This window comes from Typopeltis vanoorti, chromosome 2 (assembly GCF_054136105.1).
Source record: "Typopeltis vanoorti isolate ZY-2024b chromosome 2, IOZ_Tvanoo_1.0, whole genome shotgun sequence".
Taxonomy (NCBI): Eukaryota; Metazoa; Arthropoda; class Arachnida; order Uropygi; family Thelyphonidae; genus Typopeltis; species Typopeltis vanoorti.
In genome coordinates, this window is record NC_143550.1 from 43,750,166 (window position 1) to 43,769,690 (window position 19,525).

General features: G+C 36.0%; 1 protein-coding gene across 1 annotated transcript in view; it reads right to left on the reverse strand.

The window, feature by feature from the left end:
• LOC150108972 (H(+)/Cl(-) exchange transporter 7-like) overlaps positions 1 to 19,525 on the reverse strand; it is a 327,290-nt gene that overhangs the window by 197,007 nt on the left and 110,758 nt on the right. Inside the window, exon 11 of the mRNA XM_090401357.1 lies at positions 16,759 to 16,813. Within this exon, the coding sequence (XP_090257483.1) occupies positions 16,759 to 16,813 (55 nt within the window). The remainder of the gene's footprint in view (positions 1 to 16,758; positions 16,814 to 19,525) is intronic.

The following is a 19,525-nucleotide window of genomic DNA, read 5'->3' on the forward strand; positions in this document are numbered from 1 at the left end:
ACACATTGAATATGCTTTGGTGTGTTTGCTTCAGCTCTTTCCACACACACACACACACACACACACACACACACACACACACACACACACACACACACACACACACACACACACACACACAATCTACAAATAATTGTCCAGACACTTAGTAATTAATAACTGATACCAGTAGGCAAACCCTAATATCAGGCATGTCCACCTTTGGCTTTGATCACCTCTACACACTTTGAGGGAGGCTTTCCACCAATGTACAGCAGACATCAGATGGAATTTGTCTCTATTCTTTCATTAAAGCAGCAATGAGTTCAGTGAGAGATCGAGGACATGCTGCTCTGGATCTTAATTGCTGCTCCAAATCATCCCATAATGAGGCCAGGACTCTGCACAGTCCAGGACAGTTGTTTAACCCCCCAACCGGCCACGACGTCTATAGACGTCAAGATAAATCTGGATATGAAGCTCTAAAATCCATCGAATAACATGGATAAGAAGTGCAATTTGGTGTCACTATTTCATCCACATGGGCCGGTAGGGAGGTTAACACCAATCTCTTCATACCATTCCATAACAGCTGCAGCTTTATGGCATGAGCCATTGTTCATCTTGATAGTAACAGTGGTCATTCCATAAAAACTCCGTAGTGTCAGCAGTACCTGATTAACTAGAATATCAAGGTACTGAGCTGCCTTCGTGGAACCATGGACAACGACCAGTGGTCCCACTCCAAACTAACTGAATGCAACCCACACTTTTACTCCTCCACTACCAAATTTTACTCTGGATACAACACACTACGGTAACACCAGGCTGCCTCCATACCCACATCCTGCCATCAGACTGGAAACAGGTGAACCCTGATTCATTGCTCCAGAGTACCATTTTCCATTGGTCAATTCACATGCTTTCTGCGCCAGGCAAGATGAGCTCCCTGTTCGTTGTCGTGATGTTTGGCTTATGCACTGCTGTTATTCATGGAAACCCAGTAAATAAAGTTCTTTTCATACAGTATTAGTGATCACCATGGTGTTACTGGTGCTCTGGAACTCATCACGGATCGTCTGTGCTGATTGTAGCCAGTTTTTGCATGCCACCCATTTTAACACCCTTCTGTCCCTGTCAATCATTTTCGGTGGCTGCCCTGGGTGTTTACCTGCACTAGTGATGCCAGAACATCTCCATTTGTTATCACATCCCGAACCATTGATTTTGGATGCTCCAGTTGAGCAGCAACGGCACATATTGATTCCACCCATGTGACAGTCCACGATGACACCCCCTCTTGAAGTCACTGAGTTCAAGTTGTGTTGTCATACCACCTGTATTCAACTGCTACACACACACACACACACACACACACACACACACACACACACACACACACACACACACACACACACACACACACACACACACACACAGGGGTTGGACAAAATAATGGAACCACTATGATCTGTTTAAGATCATAGTGGTTCAATAATGTTCACATCTAGTGATTGGCCATCGAAAATGTTTATGTTCAATTTGATGCTCTTCAAACCACGAGTGCTTAGTTCAAGTGATGTAAATGGGGGCACTGTGGTCTTGAAATACTGCATTGTTGTTTGGAAATAACATTTGAATCATCGGATGCACTTGTTTACCCAAAAATACCCAAATAACCACTTGCAGTAATTCTGCCATTTAGAGTAATAATGGGACCAACAGAATACCACGATATTGCTGCTCAGACTATTACAGAACTGTTTTCAAACAGTAAAGCATAGTGACCATATCACGTTTACAGTTTTTTTTATGTCCAGGTTTGACGGATGTGCCACAATTGTTTATGCATCAGAACATTCTTTTCGGTAATCAGAGGTTTAGTAATTGCAACTCTACCATGACTATTGGGTTTTTGAAGCTCACATTGGAGAGTTTTTGTGGAAACAAGTTCTGCAGTAGTTCTGTAATTTTTCGAAAACAATCCTTTTCAATGTCTCATGATCTCTTTCATTTGTGATTTTTGCCTGCTGTTTCTCTTAGATGATATTGTCTTGTTAGATCTGTTTATGCCAACATAACTTTAGACACTGTCAATCTCAATACACTTAATAACATGTCAGTGATACTCCAGCTAAATGCACACCAACAATTTGTCCTCTTTCACAGTAATACAATTCATTTCAGTGAAATTATAGAGATTACAACATGTTATCATCATCATCATCAAATTCCTGCCATGTACCCTCAAGGGGTGTACAGGATATGACAGTACTACATGAAAAAATTACATCATTACTAACTTCCTATCTACAATTTTCCTCCAAATCAGTCTGTTACTTGTCAAGACTCCAACATTATCAGATCTTATATTTCTATCGTCTAAGGCACTTTGTACCATATCAATCCACCTATATCTTGGTCTTCCTCTGGGTCGTTTTCCTGCCAACCTGGCAGAGAACACTTGTTTTGCTAATCATTCTTCTATTCTATTTAAGTGACCATACCACCTGAGATTAGCTCTGCTAACGCATTCCTGGATGCTGACAATGTCAAGTTCTTTCCTAATATCCTCATTTTTAATATGATATTGCCATTGATGCCATCTATTCAGGCCTTGAATCTTTCTCAGGACTCTCATATCTGTGGTCTCTAGTCTTTGGTCAAGTGTTTTACTTCTGACCCGGCTCTCAGATCCATAAGTTAAAACTGGTTTGAACACTGTCTTGTATACAGCTAATTTAGTGTTCCGACTAATTTCTCTCTTATTCCATATGGCATAAGGCACTTTGTACCATATCAATCCACCTATATCTTGGTCTTCCTCTGGGTCGTTTTCCTGCCAACCTGGCAGAGAACACTTGTTTTGCTAATCATTCTTCTATTCTATTTAAGTGACCATACCACCTGAGATTAGCTCTGCTAACGCATTCCTGGATGCTGACAATGTCAAGTTCTTTCCTAATATCCTCATTTTTAATATGATATTGCCATTGATGCCATCTATTCAGGCCTCGAATCTTTCTCAGGACTCTCATATCTGTGGTCTCTAGTCTTTGGTCAAGTGTTTTACTTCTGACCCAGCTCTCAGATCCATAAGTTAAAACTGGTTTGAACACTGTCTTGTATACAGCTAATTTAGTGTTCCGACTAATTTCTCTCTTATTCCATATGAATTTATTCAATTGACTTCCCACCATACCAGCTTTGCTGATTCTGTTGTCTATTTCTATATTTAATTTACCATCTTCAGTAAAAATTGTGCCTAAGTAGCTGAAATGTTTTACTTGTTCCACAGGTTCTACATTCACAACACAGTTGACATTTTCAATGATTCTGCCTATTTTCATTGTCTTTGTCTTTTTATTGCTGACCTTCATACCATATCTATTACAACAGCTATTCAATTTAGTCAGAGAATCTTGCAGATTTGTAGCGGATTTATTTAGAAGTATAACATCATCCACATAAAGCAAAGAGCTGACATTGGTCGAAATTAGATATGACTAGTAACCTACTAGTTTCGCCATGTTTTCGCCAATTTCAGTTATCTTTTTTAATTAATATTGCGTGGTTGAAAATAATATACTCATTAGGAATAATTATTTTAATTTCCTGACGTTTTGACCTTCATATTAAGGTCATCAAAATCTCGAGTATACACATATATATTCAAAGATAAGTTATATTACATTTCAAACAGTATGTCAAAGTGACAATGATTTGATCAACCAAAAAAAAAAAAAAAAAAAATGTTCTATTTATACAATTAGAGAACAAATTCATATAGATAGTTTTAATAAAAGTGGCTTAATTCATAATTTGTTATAACAGAGGAGTGATCCTAGATTACTTACAGTCCTAATTTTTTAACATGAATTACCACTCAGTACAATCACTAATGCAGTTGCATAACAACAAGAGTGTAAACAAAACAAAGCAAGAACATTCATTCCTTTCATAACAAGTTTTTTCAGCATAGCCACAAATATTAACAACTTCTATTCCTAAATATCTTACTGTTTCTGTCCAACTCCTGTATAAGAATTCAAATTGTATACATACACATACCCATTCAAATTCCTGATAAATAATCTTTCCACTTCTCCAATATCCTTAGTATTTTTTTTTAATCAGTTCTCCCTCCACATACATCACAGAGGTCACCTCTGTTATGTCATCATTTGTTATGTCGTGTCTCTTTTATCTTTTAACGTTTCTCTTATAATATCTATTTATACTTATATCTCATTTCCGTTAGTTAACTCTTTAATTCCTTATATATATATATATATACACCTTGTACTACTTTTCCCTTTATAATTCCTTCTTATCCTTTCCTCATTACTATCTAATATCTTCTGCTTTAAAACTTTATATATTTCACTTAACTCAAACTTAATTCAGGCTGAATTACTGACAAGAGTGAAGCTGTTGGTTTGTGAGACAAAGGAATTGCTAATGGCGGATGCCTATCCCTCTGTCTCAGCACTGGTTCTAATTCTTTATTCAGACTCAGAGAAATTTATTTTTTTCTGCTGCGCCACCCTGAATCCTCGATTTTACAAAGTTTGTATCACCAAGGAATTAGAACACAGTCAGCATTCAATCTTATCAACTATAATGCTCATATCTGCAGTCATGGCCTATTACTATCTATCCTCCTGCTAAGGTTTGCAAATTTTATGAGCAAGTGCAGTAGGTACAAATCTCAGGCAAGACAGCATTTAGACTTTAAACAAAACATTTAATTCAAGTAAAGACATGTAATACACTTTATGACACTAAATTAAACAAGCAATAAAAAGATAGGTATAGAATTAGCATTTTTTGCTTACAATTACTCAATCTCTCCCATGGATTGCAATCTGAGAATCTTATTCACGATATCTAAACATTTACATTGTTATGTTACTCTAATCCATTAATTCCACTCACATTATATCCAATAATTCTATTCACATTATATAGCAGACTTAATTAATTATCCTTACAATCTCTCACAAGATTATTTCATACAATAACTTTCTCTATCGCTTTCATTTAGGAACTACTTTCTAGATACTGGCTGTTGCATTATTTTACATACATTATTCTCTTCCTTTCACAATTAATCAATGAAACAGTCTCTAGAGTCTCTCCTAGCATTTACAATTAATCTTCCTAAACATTTCCACTTGTAAGAAAATAAAAAAATGTACTTTACCAATTGCTGGCATGTTTCTCTGGCCTCATCACTAATCTCATCTAGATATTCACCTTCGACGTCTAGTTCACTTCCCACATTTTCAGGATATTCTTTACGGATTCTTTCTGCACTTTACATCAGGAAATCTCTGCAATCTTCTGTGATTATCATTTACTGGGCTGGCTGCCGACTGGTAGGCTTCCGAGTCATTCTTTCGGAAGCTCACTGAACAAAAGGAATACCACGTGGAGGCTCCACACCAGCTGGAACTACGAGGGCACAGGAACACTCAAACAGCAGCAAAAAAAAAAAGACCTTTACTTCAGCGTTACAAGCTCTTTTAAACTCCGTGCCCTTCTTTCTGCTATGTCAAGCTTCCTTAGCGTCACTCAGGGCCACATGCAGAATCCTCGCACAACCTACGGAGTGTGGTAGTGGAAGGCACCGTGCTTACTAAAGGATATACCAGTGCACTGTAGTACGTGTTACAGAAGTCGGCCATTTCGCATTATGGAATAACGTTTCTTTCCCAGCAATTGTTAGGTACTTACAGAGCAGTAAAGATTAAACAGCTTAGTATATTATAAAACTTTACAATACAATACAAGACAACATAAAACTAAATTATTCTCTGTTTAGCAAATTTTGATTGCTATACAAGTGCCTATTTAGTCTGATAAATCATTATTTACTCCTAAGGCATAAGAACCATGTTAAGTCCGTATGAAACATAATTTTCTGTAATTTAAGTTTCACTCTGACTTAACACCTCTCCTCTCAGTAATCAGATCACAATCTTGTGCACGTTTGCTCTCTCTCTCTCTCCCTTCCTCCTTTCAACCACTTCCAACTTTGTATCCTTTGGCACTACAACAGTACCAAGTAGGATGACCTCTGAAACTTCTACTCTTCCTTTCAATGGTTTGCTTCACCAAGAGGCCATTTTAACTATATAGACACAAGTGTTAGTGAACAGACAAAGTCGATATGGAAACATAATAATAAAGTTGGTAGAAGGGGAATTACTGAATAAAGTCATATTTGTATGCATACATACAATATTTCAGGTTATGTTTTAGTTTTCCCCTGGAAAGGAATGAATGCTTGCAGCTTTCATATCCACATATAGTATCTGACGGAGTTCAAAGTATAATATATTGATATGAGAGCTGTAAGCATCCATTCCTTCCAGAGGAAAACCAAAACATAACCTGAAATATCGCATGCATCATACATAAATACATGTGAAAAGCATTAAAAAAAACTGCGTATAATAAAGAAAGTTCTTAGCAGGACTTGTCGCAAATTCTAACAATAGCTATGTTTTCAGATAGTCAGTGATTAGAATTCTTTCAAAAAGTGGTATGCAATCTTTCTCAAGACCGAAGCATAAAATCTTTACACTTCCATCTGAAGATGCAGGTAGGCTGCAAAAACCCAGAAGTCTCACTTTATTGGAAATTAATTCTGTTCCCTTCTCAGTCCTAAAAATCTAACCCATATCAATTTTTTTTTGTACCTAACCTTGCTCCCAAATGATTAATAAATCTTTCTTAATCTCTTAACTAACTTCTTTGTCAAATGAACCAGCAACACTGAAATTAAAAAGTCAACTCTCCCATTGTCTTCTCCTCATGTGTTAGACTCAACAGCCCATCATGGTTAAGTAACGGCTTTTTCATTTATTTTTTTATTTAAGAAATCTAATTAATGCTCTAATAGGGCAGTTAATCTTTAAAAAAATGAGATTAGCTAATCTTATAAAGATTCTTCACATCTTAGACAGAATTTTAATCCAGGTGTTTTGCAAAAGGGCATTCGATACCACTTGAGCTATGGAGGATTCTTCCTTTCAATGTCATGTGATGATCAGTATTTGGTTTAATGAAATTATAGAGGCTACTAACTCTTTCAGTTGACCATAATATGGAGTATTACACTTACTCTGGGAAAAACACTAGATAAGATTAAAGAAGAAGGTGGAGGCATTTCAATAAATGGCATGAGAATAAACTACCTCTGCTTTGTAGATGACATCGTCCTGATTGAAAAAGATGCAGCAAGGCTGGAACAGACATTGCAAACACTATACACAGAAGGAAAAAGATATGGACTAAATGTCAACTTTGAAAAAACTAAAACAATGATATTCGGACAACAGGAGTTACTGAACAGAGTTACGATAGACAGATATCAACTGGAAATTGTGGAGCACTTCACATATCTTGGATGTCACATGACACATGACTTAGACTCCAAAAAAAGAGATAAAAATTGGAATAGCCAGAGCAACAACTATTTTAAAAGCCATGGACAAAATATGGAAGAGCTGAGCTAAGCTATAAAGATGCAAACTAAACTGCACATTGTAGAAACCTGTATCTTCAACAGCATGCTCTATGGATGCAAGGCCTGGGTACTCCTGAGAAAATCTGAAAGGAGGATATTAGCATTTGAGAGGAAGTGCTATAGAAAGATCTTGAGAATAAGCTGGATACAGAAAGTGAACAATGAGGAAATCTACAGACGAATACAACCAAAAGAAAACCTGATCCAGAAAATAATCAAAAGGAAACTACGTCTATTTGGCCATATATGTAGAATGAATGATGAGAGAAAATTAAAAACGTTGCTGTTTGGAATGATTGAAGGAAAGAACAAAAGAGGAAGACCAAACAGAGAACGGGGCGATGATATCGTCAAATGGTGCAGAAACTCTACACACAAATTGAGTCACCTTGCACAAAACAGAATGAAATGGAAGAATCATATCAAGATGGCAGCAGACACCTACGGGCATTGGACCCATGTTTGTTGATGATGGTGATTACACTTAGCACAGTAGTAATCTCCATAATTTTATCAAAATTAGCTATGGAGGTTCTGTCTTTAAAATTTAAAAAGCCAGTATTTGAATGCATCAGCCTGAAAACCTTTGCTGACTTTAAATAAAATAAGAAAGCATAGTTCTGACAACAACATTATTTAAAATGTTTAATCGCATATAGAGTAAAAATGGACACTCGTGGATTTCCTAGTGCTGTTATTATTTTTGTCTTCTCGTTCATGAGCATGAAGAAGCTCAAGTCATTTCACCAAAATTTTTAGAATGATCTTAAGAGACAGTATACTTTGTCGCTTAAGATCATATTAACCACAGTGAAAATTATTTAATTGTAAATATTTCATTCTAAGTATCTTAGGACATCATCAGTACAGTAGTTTAAAACAATAATAGGAATAACATACACTTAGGGTGCATGATTACAATAGAATCTCATTAAATGTGCGTAACATGTTACAGAAGTAAAAAAAAAAAAAAAAAAATATTTAACACAATTTTGTATGACAATTTCCCATACTTTAGGAATAGTAAGAATGTCGTTGAAGTTTAAATTTTGTCTGTGTAGTAGGGCTTCAGAACTTTCTTTGTATAAATGTTCATGTTTATATAAAGATCTATGTAAAAGTTTAGACTTTTCCCAATGGATCCTATGGCTTGGATTTTCAATTCCATGTTGAGAGAGGCCAGATTTCTGCAGTTTAAAAAGACGAATGTGGTCTTGATGTTCCGAGATGCGTTTCTGAACAGACCTACCTGTTTGTCCAAAGTAAGACAATTTGCATGAACATGGAATCTCATAAACGCCAGGCAACATCAAAGATGAGAGCTTGTCCTTTGTTTGTCTTTTTAAACTGCAGAAATCTGGCCTCTCTCAACATGGAATTGAAAATCCAAGCCAAAGAATCCATTGGGAAAAATCTAAACTTTTACATAGATCTTTATACAAAACATGAACGTTTATACAAAGAAAGTTCTGAAGCCCTACTACACGGACCAAATTTAAACTGCAACGACGTTCTTACTATTCCTAAAGTATGGGAAATTGTCATACAAAATTGTGTTAATTTTTTTTTTTTTTACTTCTGTAACACGTTATGCACGTTTAATGAGATTCTATTGTAATCATGTGCCCTAACTGTATGTTATTCCTAGTATTGTTTTAAACTACTGTACTGATGATGTCCTAAGATACTTAGGATGAAATATTTACAATTAAATAATTTTCACCGTGGTTAATATGTGTGTTTCTTTTAATTATGATCTCACCACAGGTTTCGTTATTTAAAAACGTTTTGTATCTTTTATCACTTTCCAAAATGAAAAATCAACCGTAATTATCTGCATATACTTATCCATAAACTTGGAAGAATTAAAACTATTCTATTTTTAAACAATAAAATATATGAATATTTATGGTAATTCTTCAAACTAGGTAATGTGAACCTTAGAGAACAATGTCACAAAAAGTCAGTCTTATATTTACACCATTCAACACCCATAAAAAATGAAGGTATAGCTGGATAGTGCTTAGTGCTTTTACTTCATTAAATATGTGGGTGCTGACTTCAAACCTTATCACAGAATTTATATACATTCACCCTTTTTAAAGGGAATTGGAATAAGAATCCTTATTACGGATAAAATTTCAATAAAGACTAAAACATGTACTTTTTTTTCGTTAATGTTTTCATTTCTGAACACTTTCTAGAGTTTCCCTGATAAGAAGTCAGCAAACTGTTATTCATCTTTGAAAATGCTCTTATATGATGAAATGGTCTAATGGAACATTTTGCCAAGTGCTTGCAAAATAAAGGAAATGCATTTTTATTATATATTTCAACCCACAGCGAATTCAAGAACGTTAATGTTTCGTTCACAATCAACAGATTGAACAGGAACATATGAACAAAATTGATGATTTTTTTCAAATGTTCCTGTGCTAATTTTGCTATTTCATTTAGTTTGTTATGTCCATTACAAATGTCTGTGTGTCAATAAAAGTGCCTTCTTTTATTTGAACTTCATTTATGACTGTGAATTTATTTCTCAAATATATTATTTGGGGTGTTTAAGGGTCAAAGCTATAGAACTGATCAGGGCTTCTGACCTAATGCCCAATCCTCACCTTCTCGTGGTGCACCCTATTCTGTGGCACGTATCCAGAGCATGGTCTGCAAGACCAGAGTGGCTGTACTTGTGAAAACGGATGTAGTCCTTTGTGTTCAGAAATTCTGATATTCGCTGTCCTGCCTGTTTGGCCAAAGTAAGACAGTTTACAGCTGCAAGGGACCTGGTATACACCAGGTAGGGAAAGTGGTTGGTCTTTAGTGGAGCGGATAAGGGATACCAATTTTCTGTATGGCCTGTAACAGGAGGTCAGGTCATGTTTTTTTTTAAGATTTTGGTAATTTTTTCCAAGGTGCCTCGGATGTAGGGAATAGTGATGGATTTAGCGTAATCCTTGTTGTGGAGGGGGGGGGGGGGGCTGTTGTTTTCCTCTTTTTCCAGGGTGAACTTGATTCTGGGGTGTTGGCTGTTTAAGTGTGTTAAGAAGGAGAGGAGTGTTTCAGAACCATGTGGCCAAATAGCGAACACACCATCAACGTAGCAAAGCCATATGGTTGGTTTTTGTGGGGGAGAAGCTAAGGCTTTTTCTTCAAAGGTCTCCATAAAGAAATTGGCCAAGGGTGGGGAGAGTGGTGAACTCATGGCTGTCCCCTCTATTTGTTTGTAGAATTTTCCTTGCCAAACGAAATAGCCCAAGTTCATTGTGAACTGAAATAGGGCTGAGATATCGGGAGAAAATTTAGCTTGGATTAACTGTAACGTTTCCTTGAGTGGGACATTTGTGAATAAGGAGGAGACATCAAAGCTGACCAATATGTCAGTATGTTGGAGTGCAAGGTTTTCTATGCTCGCTTTGAAGTGGGCTGAGTTTTTTTATGTGCGATGGTGTGTTGCCAGTATAGTGTGTGAGCTCTTTGTCCAAATGTTTAGCTAATTTGTACGTGGGGAAATCAATGCCATCCACTATGGGACGTAATGGCACATTTTCTTTATGTATTTTTGGGAGTCCGTAAATACCGGGGGGGGGGGGGGGTATAGAGTTAAATGGCTTTAATCTGGTGGTAAACAGGCCAAGAAGTGACTTTCTTAAGGACCCTGTGAAGTTTTCTAATTTGTGAGTTGGTGGGATTGTATTCGATAGGGAGGTAAGTAGCCCGATCTAATAGAAGAGCACTAAGCTTACCTGTGTAGTCCTTTTGGTTAAGTACTACAGTTGTATTTCCCTTATCTGCTTTGGTGATAACTAATTCTTTGTTATTCCTCATTTCCTGCAGAGCTTTATATTCCTTGTTGGATATGTTGGTTTTTGGTGGTCTTGCTTTGGAGAGGACACAAGCTACATCCAGTCTTACACTGTTGGCAATTTGATGTTGAAGGTAGCGAATTCTGCGTTCGATCTGAATCATAATATCCTCACTAGGTATTTTTCTGGGAGCAATGGCGAAGTTGTGGCCACGTGAAAGCGTGTCGAGTGCTTCAGGATGACTGAAGAAAGGTTGATTACAGTGTTGGTAGGAAGTTTTGGATTGACGGTAGAGTTCTTTTTTAATTTTTCAAATTTTTTCACCTGTCGGCCTCGTATTTTTTCAAATACAAACTGTTACAGGTCATACAGAAAATTGGTATCCCTTATCCGCTCCACTAAAGACCAACCACTTTCCCTACCTGGTGTATACCAGGTCTCTTGCAGCTGTAAACTGTCTTACTTTGGCCAAACAGGCAGGACAGCGAATATCAGAATTTCTAAACATAAGGACTACATCTGTTTTCACAAGTACAGCCATTCTGGTCTTGCAGACCATGCTCTGGATACACGCCACAGAATACAGTGGAAGAAAGCTACAGTAATACACTGTAGCAAATACAAAATCGAAAGACTATTTATGGAATCAGCCTCAGCCTTAAGAAACTCTCCAAACCTCAACAAATTTGGATGTATGCGACTGCCCCAAATTTGGGAGGCTTACATCAGCAGACCTTCAGCCCAACAGCCAAGAACACCTACTTAGCCCCCACTAGAGGGCACCATCAGGACTTTTAGGAGAACAATAGCTTCTTCATTCTCAGTTACTGTGCTGTAGTGCCTATGTGCACGTGCCTTTTTTTTGTAAGGACCTTTTGAAGATGGCAACGTGATGTTGCTGAAATATCGGAAATATTTATTAAAGTGTAATTTAATTTATATTTGTATCTATGTTGTTCAATTCCTTAAGTGATTTAATAATTAATTATGGCATAATCATAAAGATTATTAGTACACCTATGTATACAGTGTGACATGTTGACAAATACAAAATTACATTTAAATCAGTTATCAATCACTGGACTAATGAAATCTTGTAGCATATTGTAGTTTCTTCAGGTCAACATCATTAAATTAATTTGTGCCAATTTTCATTGATATATCCCATTCTGATCACCAAAAATTTATAATATTATTATAAGTACTTACGAGTGAATGCAGACTTTTTCTCTTGTGCTGGTAGTTTCCCCTCCTTTTGTACATTCTGGAGATCGCTTTATAGGCTGGTGGTGGATGAATCACTATCTGTTGCATCATAAACACCTTCAATAAGAGATTTCTTAACACTGTTATTTCTTAACACTTAAATCTGTAGGCCAATTACTTTTAAAAAATTATGGCACTATCATTTCATCTTACAATACGAACTTGAGAAGAAAGTATTCAGTTGCTAAATTTGAGAATCGGATACAGACTATCTTGATCTTCAATTTCAGTGGAAAAATTTTCTTTATACTTCCTTGCTGATTGGTCACTAACATTTGCAACACAGATGCTATTTCGTTCAATTTAGAGAACAGAGGATACCCCCCCCCCCCAACCCACTGTTGTAATTGGCTTGCAGACAATTTTTATGACCGGTCATAAACAGCGGTATTCCCTTTTCCGAATTACTTCAAATACACGGCTTGGTTACTGACATCACGCAACACAATTTGGGAAGCCCTGGGGAAATGTGCATAAGGAAATGTGAATGATAGTCCTTGCAAAATTCACTCAATGAGTGCAGGGGAAGTAATTATTACTGGGGTATAGGAGAGACAGATTAGAACAAGAAAAGGACATAGAGAAGGAATGAAGTGAAATTTACACACTATTGAGAGATAATTACCTCAAAGAGCATGTGATGGAAGGTTCCCATGGTTTGAGAGTTAATCTGGTGAAAGCATCAGATAATTTGTTCAAAACCAAGGTAACAACCCACTTTTCCTCTGACTAGGGTGATGATCATGCAAATCTCGACACCTGGGAGGTTGCTAAACATGTAGACTTTTCATTAAGAAGAGGTGTGCATATGTGTGTGCATGAATATGTGTACATATATTCAAGTGCACGCACACACACACACACAGAACTACAAAGGTAGAGAAAGGAGATCAATAGACCAACACAAAGCACATAAAAGAAGGATGATTAGCATGGAGAAGGAAAAATCTGATTATGAGAGAAAATTAGCAAAGAAAATTCCAGAGTTCTTTTGCTAAATGGCACACAAAAGGAAGAATGATTATAGGACATTTTAATGAATGCTGATAGTAAGGAGATGACAGAAACAGGTGAAGATAATGCAGTGACTGATGAGCTAGAGGTGTTTAGGATATTAAGAAATCTGTGTATGAATACAGCCCATGTGTTATAAAAGTGCAAGAGATATGGTAGCACCCCTTATTAGACTGCTGAATTTAAGTCTCAGCACTGGTAGAATACTAGGGAGTGAAAAGCAGGCAAAATCGTTCCGTGCACAGAGGCATCTCCAATGTTGAGGTTTCCAATTATAGACCAATTATCAAATATCTCAGGGGTGGTGGATTAGGTAGGTCTTGTAGTAATTTATTCACTTTCTACAAGATAATGCTGAACTTTGCAAAGGCATATGACAGGACACTACTTTTTTATTTTTAAGCAACTCCTACCCACAAAATGTTGAGACCTTATAGTGCATCAGAACTGCAGATTGGCTGAGGTTATTTCCTTTTATTTCTTTATTTTTACACAATCCAGAAATCCTGTTTTAAAGACCAAACATGGAACTCCTTTAAGCCGGTTTAGGCCTCCAATAAGCAAGACAGAAGTCTGACACAGGCAATAACACCTTTCACCTAAAGACATCCACAAAGATCAATATCCATAGCCTGTTGGTTGAAGAGAGGGTATGTTATCTTGGTCAACTAGACTAGTAAAAAAACCATAAATGTCAGAATTATTTCTTCAAACAGAACATGAAACTATTACATAAACTGAAGCAAATGGGAAAAGAGTGTAATTTGGGAGTGTTGTTTGGGCTAGTTCACGTCCAACAGTGGTTGGAGGTGAACTAGCCCACAGGGTTTTGTACAGAGTCCCTGATATTTAATTTGTTTTCTACATTAAAATATATAGGAAATGATCTGAGGATCAATATTTGGTTGTTTGCTAATGGTGCAAAACTGAGCATCAGATACTAAAGGAATTAACTTTCTTGGTACTGTGGGAGGTAATTTAATTTGTTGTAGTAGTTTGAGAAGAATGGGAAAGTTTTTCTATCCCTCTATCTTCTTTATATATATATATATATATTTTTTTTTTTTTTTCAATTAACAAAGTATGTATGAATTTCTGAATAAACAACGCCTCTTGAAATCTTGAATTAATTGTTGCATAAGTGATCTGATGACAATTACCAGTCTGAATATTTTTCATCATGTACCATATCTTTGTATCCAATCTATGAACAATAAGTTCTACAGGCATGCTGTTCACAAACTCGACAACTATATTTGACATGCACAGGCTAACATGCAGTGGGGAGATTATGAGAACGTGTGGCACTGTAATAGTATTTCACAAGATTAGAATGCAGCCACCTGTTATTTTCAACACTCTAAAAACACTCAAGATCAGTAGGATGTTTGTTTATTGAGCTATTAACTATTATAATGATACAGAAGACATATCTGACCACCAACGAACAGGTCGATCATGCTGCATTAATATGCAAAAGCTTCTTAATGCAGCATGAGAGCTGTGAAGGCACACCTCCACCATAATCCTGTGAGAACACAGATAGTGGTGTTGCGAGAGATGAATGTTTTGCAGAGAATGATGTTACGTGTACTAACAAATGACCTGGACACTTCCTAACACCACAACTTATGTGGCAGAGGGTGATAAAATCAAATGCACTTTTCCAGCAGTATGCAAACAACAGACACAGAGATATCCTCTTCACAGATGAGAAGATTTTCACCACTGAAGAGCCATCTAACTGCCAAAATGATCGAATATATGCCCTGGATGGTCTCACAGCATATGCCATAGCACCCAGGATTCACAGTGATGGTCATCCCCACGTCAGTGATGGTTTGGTAGAGAGCAACATATCAGAGAGTATTTGTTGCATTCCACAAGAAAGGGGTCAAAATCTCTACCAAACTGTATCAGGACACTGTGCTGGAACCTGTGGTACAGCCCACGAACAACACCTTGTTTCATGTTAGGCAGTGGCCCTTCCAACAGGACTTAGTCCCTGCACACAAGGCAAGGACCACACAACAGTGGTTGGAGGTGAATGTGTCCAACAAGATTGGCTGTCTGGAAGTCCCCAATCTGAATCAGTTGGACTTCAAATTGTGGTCAGAGCTTGAGAGAGAGAGAGAGTAGCAGCAAGAAATGACACCCCAGCATTGCCAGTCTGAAGATGGATTTGGAGTGAGCAGTGGCAGCGATTCTGTTGGATGTTGTGCATGCTGACATCGATGTGTGGCCTCACAGACTTCAGGCGCACATGAAGGCAAAAGGGGGAGACAGTTCAAACATTGAGTGCTGCTATGTGCACATTACACATGTGGTTTGTATGTGATGAAAGCTGTAAATAATTTACTGACAGATTAAAGTTTTATGCACCGTTCAAGTTGTAACAGTATTTATGGCTAGACTAGGTATATTTTTATCCCACACAAATTACAGGAGTGAAGAAAATAACCTCTGCAACCTCACTCTGCAATTATATTATATTCTTGCTTTATTTCTCTTCTCAAGTATCAGCAAAATTGAGAAGTTTACATATGAAGTAACTTCACAACTAGTCTACTTGTATATAGACTGCTGATTTCATATCAATTATCTCAGTATCCCATAATGCAAAAATATTAAAAGGGAAGAGTCATTATCCTCCATCAATCTTTATGGAGGCCTCATCAGTGAGAGCTGGATCTAGAAAGAAAGCAATGTAAATATAAATAAATATAAGTCTCCCTTGTAACGTTCCAGTTCTGCCTGTCTCAAGCTAATGACCACACTCATGTCAAACCTTTATAGATCATCCCTTCATCTTGTTTTTTGGCAACTTTTTCTTCTTTCCTTTTCAGTGTCCACTTGGTGCTTAATTCTATCTGCTTTTCATCTGGCAATCCATAATATGACTAGCCCATTTCCATTTACATACCATGATTCTATTATGCTATCAGCATACTATTATTCTGCAATTTTAAATGCTATAAAAAAGTCAATGATGCAATGATTAACAAACTGGTGAAATGATTTGCTACTGTTTTGAAAACAGGAACACATGCTTCAAAAATTGTCATGCTTTAATACATGTATAAGAGTATTATGCTTTTCTTGCAATTAAAACTAAATATGTGGTTTAAGTAAAAATAAAATAAAATAAAAACTTACCTATTGCACCCATAACCATATATATAGGTAGTTCAAAAAAGCGGTAACTCACGTTCTAAAATTAAAGATTTCAGTGAAAAATCTAATATAAAAAATATTTAAGATTCAACAAACTAGTTCAATATGGAAATACACTAGGGACACTAAAATGAAGGTTCTTCAAGTGTTGTTTTCAAAAGTGCCACAAAAACACACCTTCCAAAAAACTATGAAATTTTTGATCGAGTTCAGTATAATATGCATTCATCTTCAACAGAGCCAAAAATGGATTCATATTATACTGTATTCTCTTCTATAGAACACTTGTTACAGAATAAGAACAACAAATAAGCAATTTACAATAAAAAATATATATTTTGAATAGAACAAACGTTTACTTTCCTAATCAGTTCTCTTTTTCCAAGTAAATGGGAGAGAAGAGAAGCATTTTGAATTTTTTAAAATTTTATTATTGCTAATTTTCTTTAGGAAATGACTCAACTGTAAACACAATTTAAACATTATTAAAATTAGAATAAAAGGCATAATGCAGATATCTTTATGTTGATAAGATTTTAACTTGTCTAAATGATATTCTAATGATAACAGAATGCAGCAATACAACTCGTAGTTTTGCTATCAGTAGAAGACTAGCAAAGCTATTAAGTCTACCAAAGCTCATGGTAGTATCTGATGGAAAGCAACAGAGATGGAAAGCAGTATTTCATTTAGCAGCAAAAAAAATCAGCAAAATGTACATATCTTCTTATATCATTGGAACTAAAATACTTCTATAAGATTTTCTGCCGACCACATAAATTAGGCATCAAGTAAAAAAGGAAACTTTTAAATTGACAAGAACTAACCAGAAGAAACATATTTAGAACTCATAAAAATCAGCACAAGAGATAGGACTAAAAATTAATCAACAAAATAATGATTAATACCAAGCAGAATCAATTAACTGATACAAGTGTAAAAATTGGGAACCTTGAAATTGAAAAAGTTGAACAATTTAAATATTTAGGAGCAACAATCACTAGCCAACCAAATTAAATGGTGGAATTGCAGAATAGAATAAAAAGAAGTAATTAGGCTTTCTATTCTTTTCTAATGTTTACTCAGTTCAAAAGATATTCACTAGAAGACTAAAGTAATAATATATAAATCAATAATTCATCCAGTTGTTATCTATGGATGTGAAACCAGAATATTTGTGGCAAGAGTGGAGAATTTGATTTCAACTTTTGAAAGGGAAATCCTTAAAAAAATATTGGACCAGTGAATGATAATCTGCAGAATCAGATACAATCATGAGTTATATCAACTTTATAAAGAACCCACAATAGTGTAATGACCTTCAAAAAGTTGCAGGGGAACAGGACGTTTTTTTTTTTTTTTTTTTTTTTTTTTTTTTTATGGAAAATGACATTATTCTTATGAAGACAATCAACGGTAAAATTATTGATAAAAGACCAAAAAGGAAAACCTAAAATAAGATGCATAAACACCATCAAGATAGCAACATCATATCATACTACAGTGTCCAACCTGGAGAAGTAAAGTTTTAGACAGACAGAATTGGAAGCAACAAATCCAGGAGGCAAAGGCTCAATTTGGGTTGTACAATCAAAAAGAAGAAGAATTAATATCTGGCTGTCATGACATCACTCTTGAAGCTGCAATGATTGAAAATACAGAGTATGCTGTATGGCGATGTGAGCAGAACAGTTCATGGATACATGAAAGAGAATAAATACACAAAGACATGCAAGAAAGGAACAGATATATGCAGAGAAAACAGTTATTAATAACTCCTTTAAGAAATTCATTATAGGAATCAACGTTCCTGTACAATGGGGGGGGGATGTACGATGTTTTCATTGTCATTCATTTCAGTTACTATAAAAAAATTAACTTACCCCAATAGGGGTGCTTAAGGATAAAAGTTGTATTAACTGGGAGGAGACCTTCACATAGACTTTTAAGTCAGTTCTCTGCATTCACACAGAATGCAGAGAACCAACTGGGGTTTCTGACCTAATGTTCAATCCTCACCCTGTTGCATCTACCTAGATACTGAAAAAATGATGATAGGCTGGAAATTTTGGATTTAGTTGACAAAAATTATATTCTTATTGGCTTAAACCACAATGCAAAATGATGTACAACATAACAGAATTTCATGCTGGATGGGGTGCTGCCCAGTTGTTTTCTTCAGAGAACCAGGACAAACAGTGCAAAGTCAGCTAATGGAACAAGATTGGTACTATCAATGTAAGAAGCATCAATGGAAAAGAATGGATATAACAGAAGAATTAGATAAGTATCAGACTGACATAACAGGCCTGACTGAAACATAGACAAAAAACAGGTGAGATCTTTCTAAGCAACAAATACAAAACATTATATTCAGCAATAACAATCAGAGAAAAGAAGGAGTAGCTATAGTATTCAACACTAAATATGAAGATAATCTTCTTCAATGGCAGAAAATATCAAGTAGAATGATGAGAACAAACATCAGAATGGGGAAATGGACAATTTATGCCTAAGGTCCCAAACACAGTTCTACTAAGGATGAAATGGAAGAATTTTTAGAGGCATTAAAAAAGGTAACTGACACAATGAAAAAAAGGAAAAGTTGGTCATTGTTGGAGATTCAAACAGAAAAGTAGGAAATGATTACCAGATATATCAAAATGTTTTTGGAAAATTTGGAGAAAAGAGCAAAGAAAATAATAATGGCAAGTGCCTGCTGGATTTTTGTCAAGGACATAGACTAGTT